This window comes from Psittacula echo (assembly GCF_963264785.1).
Source record: "Psittacula echo genome assembly, chromosome: 2".
Classification (NCBI taxonomy): Eukaryota; Metazoa; Chordata; class Aves; order Psittaciformes; family Psittacidae; genus Psittacula; species Psittacula echo.
Window position 1 is genome coordinate 141,770,982 of NC_137737.1, and position 22,017 is coordinate 141,792,998.

General features: G+C 37.6%; 1 protein-coding gene across 2 annotated transcripts; it reads left to right on the forward strand.

The window, feature by feature from the left end:
* Positions 1-497: 497 nt before the first annotated feature.
* Positions 498-18,628, forward strand: LOC308218088 (oxidation resistance protein 1-like; the record flags this gene model as incomplete). 2 transcript variants are annotated; one of them, XM_080611723.1, is made up of 7 exons in its annotated part: positions 498-563; positions 8,601-8,681; positions 11,965-12,090; positions 14,206-14,358; positions 16,690-16,785; positions 17,355-17,428; positions 18,193-18,628. In XM_080611723.1, the coding sequence occupies 7 exons, from the start codon at positions 498-500 to the stop codon at positions 18,326-18,328; spliced, it is 732 nt and encodes a 243-aa protein (XP_080467849.1). In that variant the 3' UTR covers positions 18,329-18,628. The 2 variants fall into 2 exon arrangements, with proteins under 2 accessions (XP_080467849.1, XP_080467850.1); XM_080611724.1 differs by lacking the exon at positions 8,601-8,681.
* Positions 18,629-22,017: the final 3,389 nt, after the last annotated feature.

Below are 22,017 nucleotides of genomic sequence, written 5' to 3' on the forward strand. Positions count from 1 at the left end.
TGGTTCTGGACTCTGAGAAGTAACTGACAGGGTTTATATACAGTTCTCAATGTAAACTTTAATATTAGAATGCAAATTTGTTACCATTAGAACTTGTTTATGAACAGTGTAACAAAATATTGCAAGCACTTCTTGGGGATTTTTTTCTGTATTATTAATATTTTATAAGAAAAATTAATTTGTTCTGTACCTTTAAATACGTTAGCCTTTTTAACCAACTCGTGCTCTGCAACCACACTTGAATACAGGGAACCTTTCTTCTTCTGTACCGTCATCGTTTGCGATCCATCCCCCTACTGTACACTCCTTCATTTGTTCCCTGCCATGTCAGTCAAATGTGTGCATCTAGCAAACTATCCTGTCGCCGTGGTGGGGCTCTGCCTGTGTCTGGAACTGGCAGCAGGTACAGAGAACAGAAAATGCTTTCAAACAGCCTTGAATGATCTTTCTTTTTATTATTATTTCTTTTTTAGTCTCAGTTTATTTTTAGAAGGCAAATGTCTCACCTCTGGTATGGAAAGAAGGGAAGAAAGCACCAGCCAGTTAATCATAAATATGCTCTGGTAATCTTCAGTGTAGTGTGTTCATTTCTGTTATTGCATTCTTGTAATGTTTTGTGGTGGAGAGGCAGTTTCTGGAAGTTTAAATTTTGAATGTGTAAACAGGATGGCAAGTCACAAATTTTCATTATTCTCAGGTGCATAACCTAATTGCTGATGTTCTGCTGGCATTAGATAAGAGAAACTACTGAGCATTAAGGGGTTCAGCAGTTTTAGGGTGGTTTGGTTTTGGTTGGTTGTTTTCCTTTGGAGTCATGTGCTTCCCTAATACAAAATATTGTTTATAGCTAAATACCCTGAACAGTAACAGTAGTTTCGCATTGGGATTTAATTAGAAAAGTGTAAATCTCCTGAGTTACCATTTGTTTATACCTTCTCGGAGGTCATTCAACCATGTGCAGGTCTCATGGTAACTCTAAATTGATGGAGCTGAGTATGCTGTAGTCTTACTCTCATTTATAAGGAAAGGGGGGGCATTACCACTGGGCTTACAGTATATTAGATTTATTGAGAGTAGCTGTGGTGGTTTTATCAGTTTTTCCCAAAAAGACTTAAATGTAGTACTACGTAAAAGAAATAGTTCTGACTGAGACTTGCAAAACAGTAACATCCTGGAGATAGTGAGAAAGTGATTTTGACAGTATACTTGTATTTTTACCAGCTGGCAGATCTAAATAATGTTTTTCATTCAGACAACCTGTGACAGGCTTTTTACCACCTTTTTAAGAGTTGCAGATGTCTGGGTTTGGTATAGTCTCCTTTTAGAGGTGCTATTGACTTTTATTGATTTTAATCTTTATTTGTAGCCAGGTTACTTGCAGAATATGAAATTGTCATGTGGCAACAACTGGTTCTGTAAAGGTGCGTTGGTAGCAAAGTATTTTTAACATAATAGGCTATTAATTTTCCTCTGTGGCAGTGGAATGTAGCACAGAGAAGTAATTCTTCAATTTACTCAAACGTAATTTGAGCATACCCTGTAGCAGTGTAAAAGGTATCTGAAGTTTAATAAGAATTTGTTCTTAGCTATGTAGATATACCTTGCCCAGCTAATGAAAAAAGTGTAGTATCCCTTGTTATAATAATTTCCTGTAGGATCAACAGTTCATTTTATCCAAGGTCCAACTATGCTAATAAAAGCAATAATTATCAGCACTTAAGTAGAGGTTGAACTGATGAAAACATGGGAATATTTTTTTTGCTGTGGGAGAGGTAGAGAACAAGTTATTTTAATGTGTAAACCAAGTCAAATCATAAAAAGGGGTATACAAGTATCTACAGATGGGAATATTTTTTAAATGTTGCCATATTGACAAGACATTCTCTGTTCTTGAGGTTGGGGGTGTTTTCTTCAATGAATGATCAGGAAGTTAATGTGCAACCTTACAGAAAAGAGGGAAGGAGTATTGGTACCCTTCTGTGTTATGGAAGACAAAGTGAGAAGCAAATTAAAGAGACTGGCAGCATATATTAAGTACAGGTTTTTGATGAAATCTTTTATTAGTGGTTGTTCTGAAATTTGGATGAAAACCCATCTGACAAGAAACAATATAATTGCTGAAACAAATAGAGTGATATAACATACCAAGAACGTTTGCTTGGAGCAACTACGTCACCCTGGGTTACTTACCTGGAAGGCCTTTGTTATTTTTGTGCTGATAGACTAAATTAGAGCTGGGTTCAATGCTTTCCCAGGATAAGAGATCAGAATTTTGGTGACTAACCAATGCATTATGTTCCCCTTTCAACAAGCCAGTCATGTGGGGCTTTTTGGTAAATCTGTTTGGTATTTACTGTATGAATTGTACTGCCAATAAATTTCTAGAATGTCAAAAATGCAGGCAGCCATTCTTCCTGTCAAAGCACTTTAGACAAAAGACATCAGACAACATAGGAGAAGAAAAGGTGAATTGCCTTCTTTGGGAATGCTTCTCTGAATGCTTTGCAGAGCTTGGATAGGCAGTGTAGCCAGAGGGGACAAAAGCAATGAAATCTTAATCTTTGGCTTTTTATATTCTTAAGGTATTATAGAAAGGGAATTAAAATGGTAGTGGTTTTAATAGCTTGGATGATTTGAGACTTGCAGGACTTCTGAGGTTCTTGATTTATTGGTTAGCTATAGTTGGTAAGTGAATAGCTGTAGTTCTTTGACTATTATGGAGATCTAATAATAGGGGCTTATGTGTGTAAGATGAGAATTTAGTACTTCATCCCTGTGGATGTCAAAACTGTGAGGTTTCATCAGTCCAATTATATTGTTACAAAGATCTTTTTAAAGTCAGCTTTCCGTACTAAGTTTTGTTTTAGGCTGAATGAACTGATGATCTTGGTCTCCTTAAAATATATAAATAGCGTGATCCAGTACTTTCTTACACTGTGATCACCAAGCATAGAACCTTTTATTGATGTCAGATATTTGCCATACCCACTGTGCTAAGGGGGTTTATGCGTTGACTTATGCGTTGATCCTAAACTAAGATTTTCCATTTAAGTATTAGGCTTACATTTTTAACAATAGTGAAATATTAGGCCTCACTACAAATGCAAGAAAGCATGGGGGTTTTGGTAATGCTGCTACAGATGCCTTTTATTTTTTTCTGGGGGTTTTTTGGTTTGGTTTTTTTTTATTATTTTTATTTTTTTTCAGGGTTTTGGGGTTTTTTTAAGTATTTTGTTTTGACAAAGTAAATCAGTCTTCCTTACCTGCCTTTTTAAGAAAGTAGTTTTCGTAAATCCTATTCTTGGTTCTTTGCACAAACATCCTAAACATTGTTTAATGTTTGCTCATGTTAAATTTAGTTCTCTTGCTGACGTTATCATATTGCTCCAACTAGTGATTTCTCCTATCTTGAAAAAATAGCTTCTTAAAGGTTTCTGGAGCCAGTGTGACACTTTGTGAGCTGCAGTCTTTGACTGCTCTTTCTGAAGTTTAGTTATGAATTCTTGTTACTGCAGATATTTTAATTTATCTTCAGTATATGTTAATTATGGCTTGGTACAATTGCTGTGGGTTTCGAGCACTTTGCAGCAGATGCTTAACCATCCGTCTTGCAAAGCTGTGGGGACAATATTGATCACAGGGTGAATATTGCTCTCATGTAAGGTACTCAGATCTTCTGTGCCTACTCTGGAAAACACATTGGTGTGCAGAACACCTTGAGACAGGCAGTTCTAAAGGTACTGAAAGAGGAAAAGGAATGCAGCGCCAGCCAATTCAGGGGACTGCTGTGATTCTCTTGATTCCCCTTCTCTGCTTAAAACAGCCAGCTTTTGTACCTTGCCTTCCTTGGCAGTAGTGGAGTGACAGGAAGCTGAGCTGGTTGAAAACCACACAAGACAGCAGCAAATGGCTCTGCAGCCATGCTCATTAAAAAATAATAAAATTAAATTAGTCTTGGTTTTAGGGTTTTTGGGGGGTTTTTTTGTGGTTTTTTTTTTTTTTTTTTCTTTTTTTTCAGAATGATACCTTGTAACTGTTTATCTAGTGTGGTAAACCCCATGTATTAATGCATTATTGTAATGTAATCAGCGTGTCCCAAAGAATTGTATTTGTGATAGAGAAGACTGCTTCTTCAATATTGCTTTTTATTCAAGCAGTGTTTAGCATTTTGGGAGCAAACTAAATTTCCTGAAACAGGAAGTTAGTGTTTTCTCTTAAAATAGTAGTAACAGCATTCAGTTTATAAATGTTGATTTTTTTCTGTTTGTCTTTTATTATTATTTGTGTTGGGTTTTGTTTTGTTTTTTTCTTCAATTAAATATCCTGTAACTTTAAAGGTGAAACTTTTTTGACTCTCAAGAAATAATGTTTGTGAAGCTTGCAGTTTTCACCTGGTTTTACACAGATGTATTAAGTTTTAAAGTAAAATTGTTCAACTTTCTTTCTTGTAGTGTTTATTTCATATTCACAGTTAATAATGAGGGTGTAGATAACTTATGTTGAAGAGAGCCACTTAGACCGTTAGGCTTTCTCCAATCTTATCTTTCAGGAGCACTCTTCAGCTCTGATAAGATCCTTCCTTTCTCTAAGGGGACAGTTTCAACTACTTGTTAATTCTGAAAGTTTAGCTGTATTTGGTTTGAGGACAGCAATTACACAGCCTAGTCAGCAAATTGGGTATTTGGGTGCTTGTGTTGATTTCTCTGGCTTTGTTAAACTGGCAGAGGAATGCCTCAGTGTAAGCAGTTTCCATGTTTATGGCCATCTATAGCACACTGATATGACCAGTGCCTGAAAGGGCTGATGTGTTACCTTCTGCATGGCAAGCTGCCCTTCATGGACATTCAAACAATTGTAACTCTGTTCTCATGTGTATTGTTGAAAGACAAAAATGTTCTGTATTAGGAATCTCTGGTTTTCCCAGTATAGCTTGCAAGAGTTACATACTGTGACATACTTTCAGAAAAGCAAGGCTTAAAAATGTAAGTTTTTCCAAAAGGAGAATCCTAAGCCTCTTGATTGGCTGAATCATTAGTATGCAAACTCTCAATTTGACTTACTTCATTAAATATTAGCTGTTGTGCATTCATACACTCGTATGCATGGTGTGGAGAGTCAAGCTGAAAGGTACACTACAAGAGTCAAATGACTCATCCCATGTTTTCTCATCAATGTTGCTATTATGAAGAAAGCAGGTAGTATTAGATCTCTAAGGATATATACCATGTCATTTCAAACTTGATTAGCCCTTGGAGTTGTCCTCTGGCAAACTATTCCAAGTCCCCAAGCAGAATATTTTTTGCCCTGAAGCACCTTAATCTCCTGGCCATACACATTATTTGTTTCAGTCTGTTCTGACCAGTCCCCAGATTAACCATGGAGAGGTTTAGCTCTTTCCTCCTGCATTCTTTCTGAAGCAGAAAAAACTAAAGAGAGTTCTTTTGGATTCCTCATCAAGTGGCTTTGAGTATCAAGGAAACTGAATGCTGATAGGGGATAGTGAAAAGAGCTCAGTAAATAAAGTACATAGCAAACTCACATAAGTAGGTCTGCATTTTAATCTTGAATACTTAGATTGCTACAATTTGGAGCAATTTGGCAATTTCTGTGTGAGGACATGGACTGTACTGGAATTTGGAAAGCCTTGTCATATACCTTAAAGACTCGGGACCTTGCTCAGTCAAATGTTGAAAGCCTCCAAGGATGGAGATGGTTCAGCCTCCCTGGGAGGCCTATTCTAGTCCTTAAACATAACAACATCAACCCTTTGAGCAGTGGTGCAGCCATTCACTTTCAGCCTTCTTCTCATGCATAATGAACATGCAAGAAAATTAAAACTGATTTTATTACAAAGCTACTATAGGATAGAATCAACAGCCTTGGTGAAACACAGAAATACAGATAAATGGTATCCACTGTTCCCTGCCCAAAAATGAAAGGAGCATTCAGTACTGAAAACCACAGTCCAGTATGATACATACAGACAGAACTGCATTCACAAATTCATTTAATTAATTTTCATAAATGAAAGACCTTGCTTTCTAGGTATTTCTAATGTCATGTGAAAAACAAATAAAATTCTGTGTATAAGAATGAAAGTTCAAAGTGGAATGAAGTAGAAAGTAGCTCCTGGAATGACCATGAGAACAGACAGCTGATGTAGAGGTGGAGCAGTAGGGAAGAAGGTCACTGGTTTATTCAGCTTGGTGAAGTAGAATAGTGGATGAATATGACTGCAAGTAAAGAAAATGAAGACATCTTGATGAAAGAGCAGAGCAGACTATGCCTATAATCTACAATCAAGTTATAAAGCGGAATAAACTTCTAACTAATGATACTGCTAACATTTCAGAAGTCCTCTCAAGTCTTACAGGAACAAAATGCTGTTTTCAGGTGTTTTCAGGATACATCTCAATCAATTCCTGAATGAAGTTGTAGAAGGTAGTTGCCAGTAGGCTTAGACATACTTGATTTCATGATTAAATGACTACATAGTCTTGTTCACTGCAAAGCAAAAAGAAGGCATGTTGACCTAAACTGTAAGCATTTTATAGAAGGTCAGGTACGGTAGCTGAAATGTTGAGGTATCTTAATGTATTTGTGTAAAGACTCGTTCAGTGATGAGATAGGTAAACTCTGTGAGACAAAGTATGGACTTTATGCTTAAAATCAGCACTGGTTTTGAGAGCATGGATTCCTTGCGCTTAATTTTCCTGCTGATAGTTTGACATTCTGTGACATGCTACTTTAAGATGTTTACCCATTGCATACCAATGGTCTGCCACTATGCAGGCTTTTTTTCACAAAACAAATGTAGCAAGGTGACAGTGTGCAGCAGGTTCAAGATGCCAAGGAGCTGTTACTGAACACATCTTGGAGATGTATTCATGTTTCTCTTGGGTAAAAAGTTGATCAAAATACTTTGTCCATGCTGTTCTGAGGATGCAGGCACCCCCAAGCCATATCAAAAGGTCTGTCAGGTTTTGACCACTGAGCAGAGAGAGGGGTTGATAAGCCGTTCCCAGGTGCAGGATGGACATAGAGTATGCATATTATGCATTTGAAAAAAAGGTGGCATTGCCTATGAAATTTCAAATGCATTCCAGTATGTGAATCAACAACTATATAATGGCGTCAGGAAAGATGAGATTTTTAAACACTCTTCCTTAAGTAACCGTATGTATATTTTTATATATATATAGCCCATTGTAAGTTAGCTGTTGCCTCTCATGTGATAGGTGCTGAGCTTAAAGAAGCAACAGGGCCAAAAGGTCCTCACATTATTGCTTTTCAGGATTACATAAGGTGCTGGTAATGTAATTTATAGTAAACTGTTGTAGCAAATAAAAGGATAAAATGACACTATCATTTACATGCTTGAGTGGAATACCGTTAAAACTTTGCCTGTAGCTGCTTGATTCCGAGAACATACAAACCAACACAAGTTATAACGAATTTCTTGATATTTTTTTAAGAGAATGTTAGAAAATGGTGGAAATAAATTGAGTGTAATTACTGATTATTCAGTAATAACTCCAGATGTCACAAGTATTCCTTTTTCCTTGCCTTGCAGTTGCATGGGGTAGAGTGAATCATCGCTGCTCAAGAGCCAGTCATGCATGACTGTGGGCTCTGTACTCAGCACAGTGGCGAGTATCTGGCCAAACTCCCTGTAGTAGGGGCAGGTAGATGGGGAACTCCTGGACTTGTGGTTATCTTCCTATGCATTGTGGTAGGCTCTAGACGTTTTTAATACACTCTTACTACATGGGACATCCATTTAATCTCTCCACCAGCTGTTTTAAGATGCTTTCATATGAATGATGATTTTGAGTCATTCTCAAAATCACATTATTTGCTGTAGTTAACATCAAAATTATGGCTGTAGTCCTTTAGACAGCTTGTTGCACCAGAGCAGCATGTTCTAGAGCTTTCTGTCTAAAGGCTTTCTGGCTTTACACCTCCTGCCAAAGTGGAAGTGCCGTTTGGAGTGTGTTGACAGATGAGCAGCTCCCAAAGCTTTGGAGGTGAACAGAAAGTCCAGGATTAAGATATTGTGAGGTGGTACTGGGGAGTTACTACACTTTAGTTTTTCTTGCTTGTCTTTAACTGTATTTTCACTGCCAGATAGAAGAGTCAGAACCTGCTGAGAAGCCTGAGGTTTGCTTCTAGTTTTCATCCAGTAAAGCAAACCAGGTTCACAGGGTTCATTAATCGGGGTGTAAAGAGTGTTTGGAGGACTTTGGGCTAAAGGGTTTTGATTAAGGCATGCGACTTGATTGACTTATAATTTAGCATCCTGATACTGGTAACTTTATGTGCTCCTACATCAGTTCTGTATTCATCCTAGAGCAGTGAGATACATCTGACTGCTAGTGCCATTTGTGTTTAATTTGTAATTTTTGTGTATCTACTCTTATGTCTAAAATCACCTTCATGCGCATTGTCCTTGCAGAAACAAGCATCTTTTGGCAGTTTTTGTCTGTGTGTTGCCATTACACAGTTTCCCTTCATTACTCTTTCCCATTTTTTTTCCTTCTTACCTTTTTACTTTTCTTCAACTGTCAGTGGAATTATTGTCTTCCTGTCTCCATATTCAGGTAGTGTCAGTGGCTGAGTATCACCGCAGGATCGATGCTCTAAATAGTGAAGAACTGCGCACACTCTGCAGACGTCTCCAGGTGCCCTCTTCAGTAGTTTAAACCCCATCTTCAGATACTAAAACATCTTTCTTTGTAGTGTCTTTGATCAGGGCAAGGCCTGCACTCAGTGGGTTTGTCTTATCTACAGCACTACAAGGATCCAGCAGAAAATTCCTTTGTTTTGGATGTATTTAATTGTGCAATGTTATGATGGAATCAATTTTATGATGGAATTATTATTTCCACCTTTTCAAACAGGAATTTTCTGTCAGAATTTGAAAAGTTGCTCTTAGTACTGCTTGACTTGGAGTGATGTGTTTTAACTTCCGCATTAGACTGGTGTGTTGTGTTAGATAGAAGCTTTCCTAAAAAGAATGCAAAACAGGTGAAGGATCCAAAACATTATTGCATGGGTGTTTAATTTTACATAGGAGTCTTTCAGGAATCTCACAGTACTTGGCAAGTATGAAGCTTCACAAATTCTGTGGAATAGGTAAGTATTCTTCGCATTATACAAGCAGGTAACTGCAATGTTCAACACAGCAAAGGTCATACACATGGAGCTGGTAATGGAACTAACTGTTCTGAAAACAGTACTTCAGTGTGGGTTTTTGAAGGTTTACTGATATGGACTTAAACTGGTGTTTGCATTCTCTTTAGGTGTTTCTTAGTTCTTTGACAACTATAAAATTGTTAGTTGCTGTGTATGTTGCACATAACATTGATGGAAAGCATGGCTTAGAACTTAGAAGCATTGAGTATTCTGTTTTCCTGTAGTAATTGGCTGCTTAAACTGTAAAAACTTTTCTGTTTTTTGACTCTGATCTTGGCTTTTTTTTTTTTTTTGCCTATCATGTAACTACATGTAAGAAAGCAGTTTCTCGGCTCTCACTTCTGCTTATTTAATAATCAGTATTTATATAGTGTTTTGTAAATGCTTTGCACAAATTAATGAGCGTGAACCCAAAAGCTGCACATGTATGGGAGAGTCCTGAATTTTGCAAAACAATTTCCATTCCCACTTGAGAATGAAAAAATCTGTTTCTGGCAAGTGGTGGTAGGAAATTCTTGTTTTATTACCCTGGAAGAGCTCTTTCCAAATACCTTTCACCTGGAATGCCTAAACTCAAGGTTTAGGCCAGCTTGAAAAATCTGATGTGCTGAGCTGGAGCCTATAAACTCTCTGCTCTGAGTCCATGTGAGAGTGTTTGGTATGGACTGCATGGTAGTTATGAACTTCTGAAGCTCCTGGAATCTGCTTATGGGTCATTCTGCTCTTTCAGAGTTTAGCGGGAAATAAATTTGCAAATTTCAAAACTTCACGGTGTTCTGCCAAACAGATACCTTTGAACAGACATACGTCTTTGTCCACTTCTACAAAGCAGTGTTCTTCATCGAAGAAAGCTGCTTTGCTGTAATAGTAACTTTAAAAAGGCAATAAAATCCAACAAAAAAAAAAACAAAACAAGCACAACAACAGGAAACCTCACAAGTCCTCCACAAGACTTGAATCCAAATTATTCATGTTTTGCATGGAGCACTTTAATCAGAATTAGAGAGTAAGAAAAGGAATAAGGTTTTTGCTGTACAGTTGAACTATGCTGAACTTTTACGGAGTTGAAGCAGTAGTGTATATTGAATGAAAGGCATTTAACATGGAAAAGAGTTGTATGATGAAATAACATGTTTTATAGAGATAGCACTCTATAATGAAGTCTGTAGGCTATCTTTTTTGTACTTGAAGCTGTATGGGTAAGTGCATATACTTTTTTTGTTGTGATATGGAAATTAGTGCATAGTTTGCATTGGAAATGCCTGTTGCCTTCCACTGAAAAATGAAAGGACTGAGCTATTTGCTTGCTTAGTACTCACCCTTTAAGCACGCCTTTTCTCAAATTAAGAATTAATATTATAATTAGGTAATTGCGTGAATATATAATGCAGTACTTTGGAGTTTGTGATAGTAACCTTTGTCATAGTTCATGAGGGAGATGAAAGGGATATCCTTGGTTTTTTGCTTGGGTGGATGTATTTGCTTAAATACTCCTATCTGTATTTCAGAGTCTTCTTTGATTTGGCTTTACTTTTTTTAAGCTAAGAAAGTTGTCTTCACAATGGCTTGGCAAAGTTTATCATGGTGGTGTTGTGAAATACTATAGTTGTGTTCTGTATGTTTAGAGTATGAGGTGTATGGCACACACTGGTGTTTATTCTGGAGTTCGCAGGTGGTTTTGGCAGGTATTTTCTTGACATTCTCAGGATTCAGGGTTTAAATAATTTGGACAGTTTGTTGACTTTTAGTGAAACTTGGTTCACTGATAAATTATTCAGATGCACTTGTTCTTTTATTTTTCTTCAGCAAATCTCTCAACATTTTAATAAGTCTTGCTCCAGTGGCTTAAGTTACTAACTTCCTTCACTTTGTCCTCTTCCTCTGTCAGATTTGACTCTACATAGCAAGTTTCAAATACTCCTGCAACAAGATTTACAGAAGGAAACCTGTTTGGGTCTTAGGTAGCCTAGTTGTCCACTTTACCTTGGTGGTAAAGTGGATGTGGACTGGGGTAGGAAGCTATGATATTTGATGAGTTTTATGGTCTTTTGCTGCCTCCACTGTGGTGATCTGCAGCAACTCAGTAGGACAGATGTTTGGGGCAGGTATTTTAAACTATGAATGGATCTTTGTGCATAGTGCTCACTATGCAGGATAAGTATTACTGCTGCTTTCCCTTCTCATTTTTTTTCTTCTTTGGTTCCCATAAGTACTCCAGCAGATGGGCTTATGGAACAGAAATATTCCTCAGGCTCCATTCAGTTGGTTTACTCAAAATACTTGACAGCAGGCTTTCCATGTGTCTACTACATGTCCGAAAACTTTTGCAAGTACTCTTTAAAAGAGTATTAAATGAGAAGCTACTGGGAAATATGTGTTGAACTTTCAATTTCTTTTCTGTCTGGGGGTTTTAATTAGATTTAGTGTGAATGCTATGTCAGTATTAAAATGTAAGAACTTTGTAAGATGACCTCTGAGAAGCGCTTTAAATCCTTCAGCTGCATGTGAGGACTCATTTTGTTGTTTTAGCATAATACCATAGGTTTCTTCTGTGAGTGGGTGACTGTAATTTATTGTTAGTATATAGTTGAACACAGGCTTGCTATTGGAAACAGTGCAAATTTTGGTCAGGTCAAATCTAAGGTATTTCTTAACTTTTGAAGGAGTTGCATAACCAAATTGGCAAGTGCATGATTTCTAAACCTACAAAATTTATCTGCCCTGCTAATAGAATAGCAAGTACTTACTTTATTATTGTTCTTGTTGTAGATAACAACAAGAGAAGACATCAGTTCAAAACAGGAGACAAATATCAAAACAGACCTGGAGCCTGAAGCATTCCGGCCAAATCTTAGCGATCCCAGTGAATTATTACAGCCAGATCAAATTGAAAAGGTATTAACTTGTATCTGTTACTTTTAGTATTGCATACTATTATATCACAAATGCCATGACCATAGTGTGAAACACACTAGTAGGAAGACCTTGTGTGATATTAAATAGTACAGAATCATTTAAGTTGGAAAAGACCCTTAAGATCAACTCCAACCATTAACCTATCATTGCCAAGTCCACCACTAAAACATATCGCTATGTGCAACATCCACACGTCTTTTAAATACCTCCAGGGATGGTGTCTCCACCACTTCCCTGGGTAGCCTGTTTTAATGCTCAGTAACATTTTTGTGGAAGAATTTTTTCCTAATATCCAGCATAAGCCTTCCCCAGTGCAACTTGAGGCCATTTTCTCTTGTCCTATTGTATGTTACTGGGGAAAAGAGACTGACACCCACCTCACTACTACCTCCTTTCAGGTAAATGTAGAACAGTAAGGTCTCCCCTCAACCTCCTATTCTCTAGGCTAAGCAACGCCAGATTACCTCATCTACTCCCCATAAGACTTGTGCTCCAGACCCTTCACCAGTTTTGTTGCCCTTCTTTGGGCGTTCTCCAGCACATCAGTGTCTGTCTCATAGCATTGGCCTTCTTGGTCACCTGAGCACAAGCTGGCTCATGTTCACCCAGAACCTTTTCTGCCAAGCAGCTTTTCAGCCACTCTTCTCCAAGCCTGTAGCATTGCATGGGGTTGGTTTGACCCAGGTGCAGGACCTGGCACTGAGCCTGGTTGAACCTCATACAGTTGGCCTTGGCCCATTGGTCCAGCCTGACCAGATCCCTCCGCAGAGCCTTGATGTCATCTGCAAACTTCCTGAGAGTGCACTTGATCCCTTTATCCAGATCATTGATAAAGATATTAAACAGAAATGGCCCCAGTACTGAGCCATGGGGAACACCCCTTGTGACTAACTGCCAACTGCATTTAAACTCCGTTCACCACCAGTCTTCAAGTTTGGCCATCCAACCAGTTCTTACCCAGTGAAGTGTGCACCCATGCAGGCTCTGAGCAGCCATTTTCTCCTGGAGAATGCTGTGAGAAATGCTGCCAAAAGCTTTACTCAAAGCTAAGGAGAAAACACTCTCAGCCTTTTGCTCATTCACTAAGCAGGTCACCCTCTTATAGAAGATCAGGTTAGTCAAGCAGGACCAGCCTTTCATAAACCATGCTGACTGACCCAGATCACCTTGTTGTCCTGTAAGTGTCACCGATGGCAGTCAGGGTGCTCTGCTCCATAACCTTCATCCCTGCCTATGGCAGGGGTGTTGGAGCTAGATGATCTTAAGGTCCTTTCCAGCCCTAACTATTCTATGACACGGAGGTCAGACTGACAGGTCTGTAGTTCCCAGATCTTCCTTCCGGTAGATGGGTGTCACATTTGGTAACCTCCAGCCAACTGGGACCTCCCGGGTTATGCAGGACTGCTGATAAATGATGGAAAGTGGATCTGTGAGTGCTTCTGCCAGCTCCCTCAGAATCCTTGGGTAGTCCCATCTGGCCTCATAGACTTGTGTGTGTCTTAGTGCAGAAGGACAGCACAATTTGCATCTAAAGTGTTGCTTTCTGTATTATCAGAACTTTCAGTACACTGTGACAATACTAGTCTGTGTCTTTACTCTTATTTCATTCTTCCTTGAAAATTCACCCTTGAAAACTTCATGGGTGTCACATTTGGTAACCTCCAGCCAACTGGGACCTCCCGGGTTATGCAGGACTGCTGATAAATGATGGAAAGTGGATCTGTGAGTGCTTCTGCCAGCTCCCTCAGAATCCTTGGGTAGTCCCATCTGGCCTCATAGACTTGTGTGTGTCTTAGTGCAGAAGGACAGCACAATTTGCATCTAAAGTGTTGCTTTCTGTATTATCAGAACTTTCAGTACACTGTGACAATACTAGTCTGTGTCTTTACTCTTATTTCATTCTTCCTTGAAAACAGCTTGGCTTTCACTGCAGTTCTTGCTGTCCAGTCCAAAGTCATCTCATTTAATGTGTTTAGTGAAGGTTTGGATTAAGGCTGACTGCATTCAAAGGCACAAGAACTGGAGACCAAACATCCTTATCACTTAAACTTGTTATATGTTACATTAAGAGCATTGTTATAATCTTGTTAACAGCTCACAAAGTCACTTCCACCACGGACCATTGGATATCCATGGACGCTTGCCTACAGTACTGCAAAGCATGGCATGAGCTTGAAGACTTTGTATCGAACAATGGTGGGACTAGACACGCCTGTGCTGTTGGTTATCAAAGACAGTGATGGACAGGTAGGAAAATTGTTTGTGTGAAGGCAGGTGACCTATCAAGAAAAAAAGAATATAAAGTAGTAGCTGACACTTCAGTCCGACATGGGAAATAAAACTGCGTGTATAAAGCTGGTTTTCTCCTTCATAGTTCTGTAGAGACTTTTCAAAACATATCAAGCAGTCCCCTGGCAGACTGTGTTTGTAGGAATTACTTCAGTGATACATGGTTGCTGTCACAATGCATGAGTTTCATAATCCCCAATTACTGAATTTACTTTAATTTTTTTTTTTTTTTTTTATGAACTTAAAGTATGAGAAATAGTTTGTAAAACTTTCTGATGACTGAAGATCTTGAGTTAGAATGTCATTGCCAGCTGCGGCCAGTGCTTCTTGGTACATTCTGTGACTGCAACTACCATCTCTTTCCCATTCTAAAGCTATTGGATCTTTGCTGCATTATTAAGTTTTGTTCCTTGAGTCTCTAGTTGTACTCTGTGCTCCTTTGACCCAGGTATGAATTACAGAAAGTGGATCACATCTCACCCTTTGAATAGCAAACATTCTCTCTTGAGTGTTCTAATAACATTACAGGCAGCATGACACTTTGATTCTTTCTTTCTGAAACTTCTGTGCTCTCTTGTGGAAGCAAGTTACTGCTGTCATGAGGAATTGACAGAACCACTGCAAAACCTGTAGCGTTTACTTCACTTACCCATTCCCCTGTGGTAACCACGGTTTTTATTTTTGGGAAGCATGGGCTCATATCACGTCCTGTAATTCAGCAGATCTGAAAACTACATGAAGTGTATATTTTCTAATTCAAGTAACGACTTGGGTTTTTTTCCTTCTGTTTCCTGCCTCAGAAATCCCTTAAAAAGAAAAATACCTTCTAAATTTTAGCTAGTAGAGCACTCTTTCCCAGAAGTTCTTTGAAAGGGTATTTTTTTCTTCATTCACTATTTATTCTTGAAGATAAAAGCTATTCAGTACACATGATGTCTCAACAGACCCAGCAGCCTTGTAAATGTACTTTGGTAATTTTCCTTCTCTAAAGGAAAAGCTTGAAGCTTCTCAAGATTAATTTCTAAGATATCTATTTCTTAGTACCTGGATACCTGTCCCAGAAAGAAAATGTGTAGGTGTAGGAATCATAGAATCAGCTACGTTGGAAAAGACCTTTAAAATCATCAAGTCCAACCATTACCCCAGCACTGACAAGACCACCACTAAACCATGTCACTGGCAGCCTCATCTACATGGGTTTTAAACACTTCCAGGGATCATGATTCCACCACGTCCCAGGGCAGCCTGTTCCAATGCCTGATCATCCTCTCTGTGAAGAATTTTTTCCTAATATCTAATCTAAACCTCCCCTGGCACAGCTTAAGGCTGTTACCTCTTGCCCTATTGCTTGTCTAGTTGAAAGTTGGAGTCTAAGACACCTAAATTGCCTGCTGCAGTCAATTCTAGGAGATTCTCTAATAAAGGTGCCTAAGAAATCTATAGATCTCTACATTTCAATTGTTATGGGCTATCTGTCTATCTACTGGCATATGCTGAACACACCCAAGTTCTGGTGTCTACTCTGACAGCCATTTAAAAATTTAACACCTAATTCCTGCTTTTGCAGATGTTGAAACCGTCTTCCTACTAGCAACAGAAATACTTATTTTGGGAGTGTTGTACTTCATGAAGTATAGTTGATTTTGCATAACTATGCAGTGTTTTTCCTAGTTATCCTAGTTCCTGAGAAATCTATTCTACTTTGAACGCCTTAAAAATCCAGTAATTGGTCCTTAGACCTCTTTACAACTCTTGTAATGTTCTTATTCCTGAATATTATAAATACTTTTACTACCCTGCAAAGGCTTAGTTAAAGTCTGTTGTAAGACAGAGTAAACAGTGCTTACCCGATACCTGTATTGGAATGAGTAAATTGCATGCAAAGTAACTCAGAGCTAGGAACTTGCTGAAAATAGCCTAGTTGAAGTGGAAGAGGAGCAAGAACCTTTTGGTTTGGAATTTTAAAAATACATACATTATTTCTGAGAATTTCCAGAGTTCAGTTTTTATCCCTTTGATTTTTTTTTTTTTTTAACTGTGTTCACTTTTGTTCGAGAAAGAGTTCTTTTACCTTCTTTTTCATTGTCATTTTACTTTATTGCACCACAGAGCACCATACCATCTCTTAATGCATTTGGAACCATGATGCCATGCAGGTGCTTATCCTGTAGCAAATTCCAAATCTGGCAGCGTTTACAACCTGATGTGTTTGTCAGTTATTATCATTAAAGAGTCTCAGATGCTGTGTAGTTTTTTTAAGTATTTTCTCTTGCATAATTTTTCTTCCAGGTTTTTGGTGCGCTAGCATCTGAACCATTTAAAGTGAGTGATGGGTTTTATGGCACTGGGGAGACCTTCATGTTCACTTTTTGTCCAGATTTTGAGGTAAGTAGTAATAACTGTATGCCTTTGGTTTTTTATTTCCATATGCATTATCTTAAAATACTTACTGAATAAATTTAACAGTAAATAACTTTAAAAAATCTAGGAATTGGCCTAAAAAAGTCATCATGCTAGTTCTGTCACAGAATCCGTAAGTGCATGGTAAGTCGGTAATGTTTGCATAGTGGAAAAACTTAACCCAACTCTTTCATTGTACTGAAGATTTTTCTACTAGTCTAAATTCTACTAGGTGTCTGAAAATTCACAAACTACATTCTTTCAAAGGGAATAAAATTAAGTGTATTTTCTGTTACTCATTGCATAGAGGTTTCAGTGCTCAATAAAAACCTATTTTTGAATGATTTTACTTTAAATAGTATGAAACATAAGATTTTTGTCTGTGTGTATCTTTTCTCTGCTTTTTCCATGTAAACTGTCTGACTTCATTCAGCTGGCCTCTAGCCACCCGTAGTCTTTCTTTATTGATATTTGATTTCTCTTCCACCCAAATGAAAAGTTCAGGTATTTAACTTGCTAATCTGTTCTGGTTGTTTGTTGGGGTTTTTTATTAGGTTTTCAAATGGACTGGAGACAACATGTTCTTCATTAAAGGAGATATGGACTCCCTTGCTTTTGGTGGAGGAGGGTAAGTTATAATTTCTTTCTGTCATTAAGAGCCTGTTAAAAGTGGGCATGTCTGCACACCTTTGAAAAGAAAATTTGGAATTGACTTCAGTTTGATAGCTTAGGACTCTTCCAGCCATGCAAGATTTAGTATGTCAGGTGTTCAGCTTCCTGTGTTGAGCAAACTTAAACAGGAGGTTTCTCTTCAGCATACTGTGGCATGAAGTTTCCACCCTCCAAGGTTATGATGCCTTACATGCTTTACTTGTGTCGTTGTCTCAGTATATTCAGAATAGACACATCCTAATTCTGAAGATATGCAAATGTGAAAACTATGTGTAACTAGAAGAGGCTTGAACTGAAATTGTGCCATCCTAAGACATACCAGTGTCTTCAGAAATCATACGTTGTGTAATCCCTTCTTCCCTCATCCATTCAAGTGCATAAGCTTCTGGGATATTTCTCTTATTTATCAGCATTCTCTTCACATTTAAGAGTACTGTAATGACTTTTTCTTAATACGTATGGAAGAGGCTGAAAACTGAGGAATTATGGTTAAGTTTTTTATTTCGGCATATCTGAATGAGGGGTATTCCAAAATTAATAAATAGTAAAAGAAAAATTAAAAAAGCCTTTGCAGCTTGAAATTTATCAATGTCTGAGGTATTTGTGTTTAAAAAAGAATTCCATAGTTCCTCTTTGTTCCTGAATGCTGGATGAAAGGTATATTCATAAGTTTAATGCTTACTCTCTCAGTCTTGCTTTAATATGTTGTCTGTCTTGCAGAGGGGAGTTTGCTCTTTGGCTCGATGGTGATCTCTACCATGGAAGAAGTCATTCATGTAAAACATTTGGGAATCACACACTTTCTAAGCGAGAAGACTTCATTATTCAAGACATAGAAATATGGGCTTTTGAATGAGTATTTAACTATTTCTACAGGGTGCTGTCCCAAACCTGACATGAATCAGTGCAGCTCAGAAATCCCTAGGAGCAATATAACACACCATTTTACCTTCCTGGTTTTTTTGTAAGTTTTCAGTGTGGCCATCTAATTCTTATTTTTAAATAGGAGACCCTTTTTCATGCCCTCACATCTGTAATATACTGTCCAACTTTTCTAAGCTGTAAATGCTTTTACAAAATAGAGACCACATGGATTAAAGATTAACATCAGTTACTTTAAACCTTGCAGTCTACAAAATATTCTTATCCTCATTACAGTTGCCTCACAGGTTTCCCACACACACCTTTCTGCAATCCTGCTAGGGGGCTGCTTCACTGAATATAGGTTATTATTTTTGTATTCAAATTAAGTCTATTAATGAAGTTGCCCTCTGTGAACCAATATAAGAAGAAAGCTGCGTGTGGGTATTTGGCAGCAGTACTGCAGGGATTGGGCCAGAGCAATGATCGGCTGGTTCATACGATGCCACAAAGAGATGAGAAGCCTAGCATTCCTTAGCACATACTAGTACACATATGCTTAAGTTAGAAGATATCCAAAGTCGACAGTGCCACTTGTCTTGTTTATTGTTCATGTTTAGAAAAAAAAGTCAGTTAATATGTGTTCTAGCTGCATGCTGATTGTATTAGAGTGTTTTGCACATGCTGTTAATAATCTGCAGGTTTGGGACAAATACTGCTTATACTGAGCTACGCGGCAAGGACTTACAAAATAGCAAGGGAATATGATAATTCCACAAAATTAAAAGGCTAAAGCAAGCAGAACTTGGTGAACAATTTGTAGCTATAGCAGGGCATTAAAAACACAGAAACAGCTGCATCCTTCTTCAACATAAAGTGTCAAATATATACTGTTATACTGTTGTAGCCGTGTAGCACATCAACTCCAAGGATATAGCTTATTCCTGTCCAAAGAAACAAATAGTTGTGATGTTTTTAAGTGGGTCTATGTTGTAAATTTACAGTTAGCACCAGCTCTGATTAAAATGAGATAATGTACTAGACAATATTGTAATTCAGTAGAGTTGTGGAATATGCAAACTTACTGTCATGTGACCTCAAAAAAAAAAAAAAAATGACAGGCTAGAATCCAGTTCCAGTAGCTCTTGTCCACTTTTGTAGGAAAAATGATAAGCCATTGTGGCAATAACAGCTCAACAGAACCATTTGTTTCAAAGCTTTTATTCTATGTTCTGCAAAACAAAACAATACAAAAAAACAAAACAAAAAAATTGCTGTTAAGTGTGACAGTGACTGACTTTGTGCTGAAATTTCAGCTATTTCAGATGAACATTGTATATTATCTTGTAAATTAATGTTCAAAGTAGTTTTGTTATTATAGAAAAGTGTTAATGGACGGGTTGCTTATAGCACTTTAAATTATTCTAGAAATGGAATAAAAGCCAAATGGGTTGGCTTAAGTAGATGTAGTTGTACATTATTTCAAAATATTTACATCTCTGGAAAGTTTTAAAAACTTATTTGAAGACAGCTTACTGCTATGGGAATGAGAAAGGGCAGATTTTTCATCTATAATATGCTAATGCTTAATATGAATAGAAATACAGGGCTTTGTTTCCTGTCTCTATGTATAGCTCTTTATCCTTATTAGAACTTAGTACAATGTGTAGACTATAAATGTTTACAAAATAAAGAACTGTAAATAAAATGAAATGGCTTTTCTCCCCTTTGGTCTTCCACAGCAGTATTATTGTCTTTGTGGAGTTGAGACTGATTATTATAACAACAACAACAACAAAGAATCCTGTACTGGATTTTAAGTACTATAAGGTCACAGTGATGTATAGCAAATAAATCTAAATATATGTAAAAATAAACTTGAGTTGGAGTTTATTTAGAAATTGGAGTTTACTTAGAAGCACAAATGGAGATTGTTGCTGTTCATTTAATAACTCTGTTGAATACATAGGATGTATTTGTTCATCCTTTTGTGGATTTTTGGTTTTTGAAAGCCCAGTGAGAAGCTATAAAAGATGCTTCTTCAGCCATTTTAAAGGGATGAAAAACAAAAGGTATCTTGCATTATCTTAAGGTCCTTTCCAACCCTAACTATTCTATGATTCTATGATTATCCTTGCCGGAAAAAAACCTATATGAATTCAAGTACCTAGTCTTTATCCTAAGCTTATATTGCAAAAAAGCTTATTCAGGTTTTAAATGCTACTGTGAAGAATTTTATGAAGAATTACACTTTGGAGGATTATATAAAAGCACAGGAAAACCTTCAGTAGCTGAATGTCTCGGAGTATTCGGAAAGCACATGGAGGGAGGGAGTGGAAATAAAGAACAGTATGGTAAGCAGTACAGTGGCAATCATGATTGTATAAATACTGAATTAGTTGCCAGCTGAGGTTAAGCCGCAACAACTGCTTATTGAATTTCGAATTAAAACATTAACTTTGATTTTAATACTTCCTAGTATTCCTCATTCAGGACATGAGTCTTGCATCTCATGTTTATGTTCTTTCTTTGTATATGAGCAGGTCATCAGAGTGGTTTACTGTTGTCACAGTAATAGGGAGCTCAGTTACGAGAACACACCTGTATTCTTTACCCATAAGAGTACATGCTACTACTATATGGAAGAGAGCTACAGTGTGGCACTGGAGCAAAGAGAGCATCCAGTTGAGTGAATGGTGTACCTGTAGTGCAGTATGTGCAAACCTCATACTGGTCCTGCTGGCCGTCCCACTGCAGTATCCCCAGTGGCAGGTCCACTTAAGCTCTGCTTTTTGCTGTCCTGGTTATCTGACAAGCTTTGTAATCCTTGTTTAGGTTCTTTTGTAATAGTTACACTGCTAGTAATACACATGCTATTGAACACTAACTACTTTGTGCCACATGATGGCAGGAGTGACTTCAGTTGAGATGTTGATGTGGTACGACATATACATAGCAGCTGGAGTAATGGGCAACAGGACTTGCCAATATTGTGCTTAGTGATGACTGAATGTCTCACCACAAATGTTATACTTTCTACTACACAGTTTTAAAAACTAGCTTTAACATTGAGCCCTTGGATGTACAGGAACATTTTAAAGGAGGAATTAATGCCAAGGAGGAGGAACCTGATTTTTACTGGGTGGCATGCCTACTCATTGATCCATCATCTTGCTTTGTGTACTGCAGCAATTGTTCTAAGACTAGAAAAAAAAATATAAAGGTGTGAAAGTCAAACTTATTTCTTCTGATACAAATAGGCATGTAAACTGCATTCAGAATACAGAAAATATTATATGATTATAATATATAAATATATATATAGTACCTTACAGCTCTTACAGGAGGACAGTTTCTTTCAGGACCAAGGAACAGACTTTGCTTTTCTGGCAAACTGCACAATATTTGCAAGAGCAACACAAGCCTCCAGCAGAAAAATGAGGGAGATCTGTTACTTAATGGAAGGAAATCAGTTTAAAATAAAACACTTAGGGGGTAAATGCATTATTTAAAAGAATAATGTGCAAGAGTAAGCTACATGGAAGGAACGAAGAGTTACTCACTCTTTATCTCAAAGGTTAAGGGTTTAATTTTTTAAACAAGTCAGAATTAGGAAAAGTCTTAAAAATCTGTGAAGATTGCTTTAATCAAGCAGGTTTTGACCTTTATTGTCCTACTACTTTG